Below are 9,700 nucleotides of genomic sequence, written 5' to 3' on the forward strand. Positions count from 1 at the left end.
ATATATATATATATATATAATTGCAATGTAAATTAATATTTATTTAGTTAATATTTATTATTTATTTAAGTTAATAAATTATATGCGCATATATATAAAATTTATTTAGTTGCCATTTATAAGTTTAATGTATAGTAATAATGTATTAATGTATTAATATAGTTTAATGACTGAATAAATTATGTGAGCAAATAAGAGTAAGTTTAAAAAAAATCCATAATTTACACAATATTACACATTAAAACACTTTTTTTCCACAAAATTATTTTATTATGAGACCTGACCTCAGGCTATCACTAATTTGTAGTTATTTATTTTTCTTTATTTATTTTTGTTATAATTTTTCTATGAGTGCAACTTGATATTGATGGCCTTTAATTCTCTTCCCATCGTAGATCATTGTGTGGGGAGACTATGGACGTATGGACCACAAATCCTTCATGGGAGCCGCTCAGATACTTTTAGATGATCTGGACTTGTCCAACATGGTTATTGGCTGGTTCAAACTGTTTCCTCCCTCTTCATTGGTCGACCCAACCTTGGCCCCGTTGACCAGAAGAGCTTCCCAGTCATCTCTCGACAGCGGGTCCGGGCCGTTCGGTCGCTCGTAGCAGTTTCCTGAAATATAGCGTTATTGTAGCAGCCAATGGGTGGAGTTTGAGATTTGCGACAGGTCCCGTCCCCCCGGTAACACTGCATGCTTGATGTTGTGTGTTCAGAGCTTGTTTCTTAGGGGTGAAAAAAGCGGTCCTGTTTTTGCTCGCAAAAAAATGCGGCACACGTCGTGCGCAAAGAGCACCCCCTAGAGGGCAGGGACGAGACGAAGCCGGAAATGGGCTCCTTAGCTCATGGAACGTCACAAATCCTGATCTTAGAACCTATTTGAAGCCATTGGAGTCTGAACTGAGAACTGAAATGTTGAGTTCTTCAGAAGCCCCTTTTGAAATGGGGTGAAACGTTCTCTTCGACTTTCATTTTCCATTTATGTTTCTTTTAATGTTGATGTATTTGTATCTACATGGGCTAACAGTGTTCCTTGGGTCAAGCCATGCCAACAGACCCAGAAATGTACACACAAAACAAGAATATGACGTGGGAATGGTCACCTCACTCCCCAGATATGATTCTGCTAGATCAATACAGAGATGAAATGTAGGTTTGAATCATCTTTTAAGATCAAATTGAATTACTTCTCTTGAAACTGTATGAAACCTAAAGAAGAAATAACGAGTTTTTTGTTGCATGGACACAACTTTAGCTGAACTTAAAAAAAAAAAAAAAAAAGTAAATAGAAAATAAATGATTTTTCTCAAGACTGCTACTTGCAAAAAAAAGATGATGAGAAAAAAAAAGAAAAGAAAAAACAAACCGGATCAGCCATTTTCAACAATTTCTATTATTTTTAAAGATAAATTTCACTAGTGCATGGTTTTCATGGGGAGTGAATGCTACAGTGTGATTTGAAAAAAAAAAAAAAAAAAACTTTGTTTTTTTTTTGTCCTGTAGACCGTTCATTGGTCTCTCTACTGTATTTTTACAGACAAGCAGTTAAATGACAAGCTTAACATTTTATTTACAGTGAAAAATCTGTTCATGTGACAAAGACGTAAAAAAATAAATGTCTATGATTTGTTATTGTAAAGGCGTAAGCCTTATGAAGCTAAAGACGATGTGCAAATTGTACATGTTTCTCTACTTCTCCCTTGTCCCAGGGTAAACTCTCTGTACTTCTTGCTTCCGTTGTCAGATTTCCACCCCGATATTGTTCCAGTTCTATTTCATTTTGATTTTCAGGGCTGTTCGTTTCCTGCAGCTCTTCTAGTTTTAGTCTGTATATTGTTTGAAGTTCATTCGTTTAACAAGCATGTTGAAAAGGGTTTTTGGCAACATGGCTTGGGCACATCTTACAGTAACTCAGCATGTTTTGATAAAGACGATATTTGGAGAAAAAAAAATGCAGTTTCTTGTACAGTGCATGTCGACGACGATCCTCTCCCCCCCCGACCCTTCACCCCGAATTGAATTTTAGCAAAAATTAGGCAGCGGTCTCAAACGGACCAGAAGGGCAAAATTCCGAATGAACATTCCACCTTGTAAAATCATACTTTGTTGACAAATTTAAGGGAAAAACGTGACCAGGGATTTTTATATCTTTACGGAAATATGAGCTGCAGCATTCCTGACAAAAGAGCCCAAAATTTCACGAGATCTTTTTACCGGAGGCGGCTGCAGCTCGCTGACTTTCGCAGTATTGTGCTGTACAGTTTTCCCAGCATGATGCTGTCTGCAGAGAAATGCACATCGGGACGATGATATTGCCACACGATATACCTTTGGTTTTTATTTCTTCGTTTCAAGAAAGTAGAAGTCATTTAATATATTTTTGTTAGTTTATTTACAAGCCAAGACCTATTTATTTTTTATTTTCTATTTTTTAGTAAGAATCAGAGCTTCTTATATCTGAGCAGTTTATGACTCCTAGTTTTAATGCCTGAATGGAAATATACACTGAGACATTATACCTCTTCCTATGAAAATGAACTCTACGTTTTTCTGATTAATCAATAAGATTTTTTTTTAAACTTATTAATCAAGCTTTCAATGTACTTATGATTTCTGTGTACGTCTGTCACAGTCTACAGAATTTTAATAGAGATCTCTGTTAAAGCAAACTCTCTAAATGAATGGAAGTGGGATAATGTCTCATGACGTCAAAGATATGTTCTATTCTATTTCAAATGCCTTCTATTTTGTTTTTTCTGTTCTGTTCTTTTCTTTTTTTTCCTTCTTTTTTTTTTTTTTTGGTGCAATGTGTTCATGCCAAGGCTATGTCTTGGTCAAGTATGGTTGAGTACAGAGATTTATGTAAGTTATTTTTCAAATTAAAAAATAAAAAATGGATATTACACTGGAAAATGAGCGTTCACAAACAAAAGCAATAAGTCTCTATTTATAGTGTTTCCTGGTGTGACATGAAAACACAGATTTATACATTTCTCTGAATTATGTTATTTAGCAGTGGTCTATGTTTCTAATAAGAAACATTTATTATTATTATCAATGTTGGAAACAGTTGTGTACGATTTTTTTCAGGATTCTTTGATGAAGAAAGAACAGCATTTATATGAAACAGAAAATGTTTTTGAAAGAAATTAAAGAAATTAATACTTTTATTCAGCAAGGATTCATTAAATTGATCAAACGTGACAGTAAAGACATTTATAATGTTACAAAAGCTATATTTTTAATACAGCATTATGTTGTCCTATATAGGTCCTGTGTAATACAGCAGCACCCCAAGCTTGTACATACATTAGTGGAAATTTGTTTTCCTACATATTATCAAAATGATCAATATACTTCGAAAGTAAGCGTACAGCTTTCCACGAACAACTGAATTACATTGTTTTGTTTTTCAGAGAACAGTCATAAGGTGGTTTTTGTCCACACTTTTCTGTGGTTATGAGTAAGCGCTGAGATGATTGCTCAAAAAGGAAATGAACAACTGGGGGATAAAATAGATTCTTCCTGCTTTGACAGATAAATGCTGAACTGTCATGAATTGGCACCAAAAACCGATGCACTTCTTGATGGAAATAACATCACAATATTTATTTCCATTAAGAGGTGCATCGGTTTTTGGTCAAGATCTTGTATTGACAATGCAAGAGGTGAGCACTCTGTAAAGTCTCCTCCAGCACATCTTAAAGACTTTCAATGAAGTTAAGGTCTGGACTTAGAGGTGCCAATTCATATGTGAAAATGATGCTTCATGCTCCCTCCCAACCATTCTTTCACAATTTAAGCCTGATGAATTTTGAAATTGTCATCCTGGAATATGGCCGTGATTCGTCTGCCTACATGGTTTAGAAATGAAAAGCTACACACTCCATCAATTAGTGTTAAAAGAACCATTGCCAAACATATAACATGCTAGAAACATAATCACTGTAATAATGATCCATTCATAGATTCTTAAAGGGGTCCTTGATTATGATTTCACTTTTTTAACTTTAGTTAGTGTGTAATGTTGCTGTTTGAGCATAAACAACATCTGCAAAGTTACAACACTCAAAGGCCATGCAAAGGCCATGTTGGGCTGCTTTAGAGAAGAGAAAGAGTTGAAGTAGTGGAGTGTTGTTATATGCCGGACTGCTCCAAAAACAAGGGTCAATTCAATGCTGGATTTGCACAAAAGATGAACATGACTTATATTACATCTTGTGAAAAGAGGCATAATAGGTCCTCTTTAAGTATTTGCCTATTAAAATCCTTTTGGCTTACTTATATATATTAAATAGGTCATATGCATTTAAAGACTCTTTGTGCTGTGTATTAAAGCAGCACCCCCAGGCTGTATGTACATTAGTAAAAGGCAAGAAATTTGTTTCCCTACGTTATCAAAATGATCAAGATATTAGAAAGCAAGTGTACAGCTTTCCTCGAACGACTGAATTACATTGTTTTTTTGTCAGAGAACACATTTATACAATGTTGTTTTTAGTCAGCGCTATTCTGTGGTTATGAGTAAGCGCTGAGTTGATGGCTATAAAAGGAAGTGAACAACTGGGGGATAAAACAGCTTCCTGCTTTGACAGATACATAAATGCTGCACTGTCACAACACAATCATAAGCTGATACGATTCCAGAAAAATTAAAGGTAAGTTAAATTTAATACATTTAAAAAATCTTACTGTAAATTCAAATCAGAGGATAGAGGTTTTGTCATCACTGTACAAAATCAAGTGTAGCATTATATGAGAGACTAAATTGTATTGATGTATTGTTGCTTCGTTCTACATTATAACAAATTTATGCCACACTGACAAATGTCTGAATGTTGTTGTATAAGATGATAAACTTTTTTTTTAGCCATTTATTGCAATTAACCATCTACTCTCATATTATATATCTGAACCACAAAGTGTCAAATATAATGGCATATATCTCTTTTTTATCATTTTAAACCTAATGTACTTATTTTTGTTCAAGGTTTTACATGGTTGCACACACGCTTGTGCTACTGTATATTTCCAAAAAAACTCCACTTGATTTGATATTTTGTTATCGAATGCAATGATATTCACATTTTTAAGTCTGGTTTATATGTTTTGAAGCCCACTAAAAATAATGCAGGGCTCATTAACCAATTCATGTAGCCTATAGTGATGAAATCATAAGCTATCATCATTTTCAAAATCTCTGTCCCTGTTATTTCAGGTTATTGAGACAATGATGATTCAAACTAGATTTTATCAGCTGGCAGAAAAACTACGATGGGTCTGGTCCAAAATATATGGTCTCTACACGACCAACACCACAAAAAGCTGGAAGGAAAAACACCTTCTCCTGCTGACCTGCTTTACCACCAGCCTCATTCTGAGCACCTTCCTCTTCCTCATCCTTCACTTTTCCTTCAAATGTGTTCAGGAGGTCTCGGTTCCCCTCACTTGTGTTGTTTGTATAAGCTTAACACCAGCGATGTATTTCTCAGAAAGGATTCGTTGTTTCGGAGCCCTGGTTTTGATCTCGATGGGTATGAAGCAAGTGAAGGGTCTTCTTCTCACATTAGGAACAAGTTCAGTGATTTTCTTCAACATCCAGAACACGTTACAGAACATGAGACTGCTTGCAAAAGGCCTCCTCTGCAACTTGGAGGAAAAGTTACTGGATATTAATACAGAACCCCTCGGAAATTATATTAAAATGCTAACGTGGGTGGGAAATCAACTTAAAAGTTACTTTATAAACTTTTCGCTTGGGACCTACCATGCAGATTTTACACTTAAAGCAAAGGTGGACTCTGAGCTCTTCAAAGTTCACCTCTCTGAGGCCGAACAGGCTCTAAACCAGACAGCGCAAAGTGTGTTAGCACTGACCAATGCTTTGTCTTCAATAGGAAAGATATTGTCTCCAACATTAGGTCTTTTATTTCTTGTGCTCCTTACTGCTCTATACCTGAAAAGATTTAATTTAGACGAAAAGTACAACAACATATACATCACGAAAACATTCCGTAGCTTTGACGAGCAGCAAAGGGAGAAGGGAAAACCATGTGTCCTTCCGCTCAACAAAAGCGAATCGGAACATTATATAGTGACTCCGTCCATCCGTCCGACGGGTCGGCAGTGGAAAGCTATGCTCAAGTTCAGTATTCCTATATTCACTCACTGTCTCACCTGGCTGGTGTTTATTATTCTCGACGGCCTGATTTACTGGCTTATTGTGGTTCTGAGCAAGCGGCTCGGGGAACTGGAGCCACTCCGTGTTCCTGTGGGGATAAAACTGCAGGTAAGCGAGGAAGATGGAGTATTGTTCTACATACTGTATACTTGGATACGTTAGTCCTTTAATCCGTGCTGAATAATAACAGAACTGTATTTAGCACACCAAAAAAAAAAAAAAAAAAAAAACGAAGCCACAGTCACATTCCTGTATCGTCCCTATTTATAATCCGGTTTCACTTTATGTGAAAACTGAATTGTCTGAATAGAACCTTATTTAGCTTTTCAAACCGGAATAACCATCATATTCTGCTGCTGTGTGAACATTATCACAGATATCGATAATAGCTATAAAAGACATATATTCTGCTTGTGTGAACATATACTGATAGTTCACCCAAAAATGAAAATTCTCTCATTAATTACTCACCCTCATGTCGTTCCACACCCGTAAGACCTTCGTTCATCTTTGGAACACAAATTATGATATTTTTGATAAAATCTGATGGCTCAGTGAGGCCTCCATTGCCAGCAAGACAATTAACACTTTCAGATGCCCAGAAAGCTACTAAAAACAGTTCACGCAGTTTGATACACGCTCCGAACCTCTGATTCGAAACAAATGATTCGTAAAGCTTTGAAGCTTCATGAAGCAGGGTTTTTTTAAATCGTTCAACACTAGATATTGTTGAATAAAGTCATTATTTTGTTTTCGCTTCATAACATTAAGGTTGAACCACTGTAGTCACATGAACTGTTTTAAATATGTCTTTAGTAGCTTTCTGGGCATCTGAAAGTGTTAATTATCTTGCTGGCAGTGCAGGCCTCACTGAGCCATCGGATTTTGTCAAAAGCATCTTCATTTGTGTTCTGAAGATGGACGAAGGTCTTACGGGTGTGAAACGACATGAGGGTGAGTAATTACAGAATTTTCATTTTGGGTGAACTAACCTTTTAAATTAGCACTTCATGTCATTCCAAGCCTATATTACTTTTTTCTCAGTAATTTTCAGAAAAAAATTCTCAGTATTTTTGTCCAGTTAAAGTCAATTCAGTCCAATTATGTTTGGACCAGAACATTCTTCAAAATATCTTATTTTGTGTTTCAGAGAAAGTCATATAGTTTTGGAATGACATGAGGCTAAGTAAATGATGGATACGTACACGCTGTAAGTTTCAGGAGTGACAACCGCATTTAAATGCGGGAGTGAATACCCTACAATTATCGTTACATGTGTGTACGGAACACGACTCACTCTCGAAAATGCGATGATTGACAGCTTGGAAACCATAGCGACGTTCTGGCCTCTCTAGTGTTTTGGTATCCGTTATCGTGACCAAAGTAATATTAAAATGACAAAACACTCGTTATTTTCAGCAATTTAACTAAACAGTCGACGGAGGCGTCGTGTTTTGCTTGTATAGCCAGTTTCACACAGCGCGCGGCACTCATTCTGTGTTGCCATGGTCACTCATTATAAGCTTTTTGGGCTTGTTGTTTAAGCTCATCTCATAAAGCGAACGGGTTTATGGAGTTATTAAAGTGAGCAGACATGAATCGCGATTTTCAGCATAAAGCATTTGGATAGGCTTGTGCTTTCCCTGTGATTTGCCGCGCATACACGAGAGACACACGTTACACCGGTGCACGTAAACGTCATTAACAACTAGTTGCTCAGTTCGGTTCCGTACACACTGCATAGAATTTCTGTAAATGCAGTTGTCACTCCCGTATTTTACTGAACTGTGTGTGCACAGAACGCGATTAAACACTAAAAGGTGAACTGACAACCGAATTTAGCTGCAGTGTGTACGTGGCCGATGACAGAATTTTTATTTTTGGGTGAACTATTCCTTTCATAATAAAACTCTATGTTAATCGCCACTGGTATCATACTTATCTTTTTCCACTTTCTCCTTTTTTGTTTCGTAAGGAAGCGACATTATTTCTAGGCTTACCCGTTGCGGAAAATGCAAAAGGGGGGAATTTTTCCTACACGGTGTCTCTGTTTGAGAAGAAGTGCTTGCCTGAACCAGAACTGTGGCTCTATCAATCTCTGGTTCCTCTGTCAGTCGTCCTGGCCTTTCTGGTTGTTCTGATTCTGCTGTCATCACAGATGGTCCAGCTTAGGGTTGTGCTATCTGAGCAGTTTTTCCCAGATGTCGCAAAGAAAAGAGCTGCCTATCTACATGAAAAGATTTTAAGAAAGCGGTGCAAAACTGAAGCAGAAAAACATGAAGGAGATCTGAAGACTTTAGCCATTCAGGTTGGTAGGAAATATTCACTGAACATATTCACTCAGTGTCTAAATCAAAATTTTTGTAATGTTTAAAACAGAATAATTTTACTTATTCAAGATATAAAGACTTGTTTTAGATTGTATTAACAAAATGGCTTCTTTTTTGTTTTTATTGCAGCCCAGTTTTTGGTGCCCCTTACTCTTCCATAAGCACAGAACAAACCCTGATGCGGTTTAAATATGCTTGAAGTTTGTTACAGTCTGTTAATCAGCCATAGTCACAGGTTTGATAGAGTACATGTGGACAACGCAACTTACAGGCGATTTGTTATCAAAAAGTGCACCTTAGCCTTGCACTGTATACAGAAAGGGGTTCTGCTTGTGGTGACCCAGAGGTCAGAGTATAGAAGGCAATGGGATTGTAGGCCATGGGCCCTAGTGATCAGTTTGTGTTGTATAGACCCAGGAGCCGTAGTGGTCATCGCACACTGTATGTGTCCAGGGCCCTGGTTTTCTTTTTTACTAAGCTATGTCATGCTCACAAATACAGTGAAATCAGCAATATTGTGAAATAGTGTTATCATTTTAAAGTAAATGTTTTCTATATTAATATATTTTAAAATGTGATTTATTCCTGTGATCGTAAAGCTGAATTATCAGCATCATTACTCCAGTCTTTAGTGTCACATGATCCGTCAGAAATCATTCTAATATGCTGATTTGCTGCTTAAGAAACATTTCTTGTTATTATCAGTGTTGAAAATAGTTATGCAATTGTTGTTGAAACTGTGATGCTTTTGTGTGTGTGTGTGTCCAAAAACTGATTTGTCTTCTCTGAGTCTGATCAGGACAGAAAATAAAATTTTATTAAAACATTGTGTAGCTAAAAAAAAAAGAAAGAATTCACATTCTGTATTTAAAGGATTAGTTCACTTCATAATTAAATTTCCTGATAATTTACTCACCCCCATGTCATCCAAGATGTTTATGTCTTTCTTTCTTCAGTCGAAAAGAAATTAAGTTTTTGAGGAAAACATTCCAGGATTTTTCTCCATATAGTGGACTTCAAAAGTTGGGTTGAAGATCCAAATTGTAGTTTCAATGCAGCTTCAAGGGGCTCTACATGATCCCAGGTGAGGAATAATGGGAAAGAAAGAAATTTTTATACTTTTAACCACAAATTTTGCACTGCTCTGCGATGCGCCACGCATGACGTAATCACTTTGGAAAGGTCA

The 9,700-nt window shown here is 36.5% G+C and overlaps 2 protein-coding genes across 33 annotated transcripts in view; both read left to right on the forward strand.

Annotated features, from left to right (window-relative positions):
- The window catches only part of rims2a (regulating synaptic membrane exocytosis 2a), a 215,903-nt gene extending 212,968 nt beyond the window's left edge, over window positions 1-2,935 (forward strand). For all 32 annotated transcript variants that reach the window (XM_048151902.1, XM_048151905.1, XM_048151907.1 and 29 more), the window contains one exon: window positions 396-2,935. In XM_048151902.1, coding sequence (XP_048007859.1) covers window positions 396-611 — 216 coding nt within the window. In that variant the 3' untranslated portion in view covers window positions 612-2,935. The remainder of the gene's footprint in view (window positions 1-395) is intronic.
- Window positions 2,936-4,522: 1,587 nt separating this feature from the next.
- Window positions 4,523-9,360, forward strand: LOC125243716 (dendritic cell-specific transmembrane protein). Its single transcript, XM_048153529.1, has 4 exons — window positions 4,523-4,661; window positions 5,222-6,292; window positions 8,160-8,492; window positions 8,644-9,360. Exons 2-4 carry the CDS (start codon window positions 5,234-5,236, stop codon window positions 8,701-8,703), a joined length of 1,452 nt encoding a protein of 483 aa, XP_048009486.1. The 5' UTR covers window positions 4,523-4,661; window positions 5,222-5,233; the 3' UTR covers window positions 8,704-9,360.
- The last annotated feature ends 340 nt before the right edge of the window (window positions 9,361-9,700 follow it).

The sequence above is a fragment of the Megalobrama amblycephala genome, linkage group LG13 (genome assembly GCF_018812025.1).
Source record: "Megalobrama amblycephala isolate DHTTF-2021 linkage group LG13, ASM1881202v1, whole genome shotgun sequence".
Taxonomy (NCBI): Eukaryota; Metazoa; Chordata; class Actinopteri; order Cypriniformes; family Xenocyprididae; genus Megalobrama; species Megalobrama amblycephala.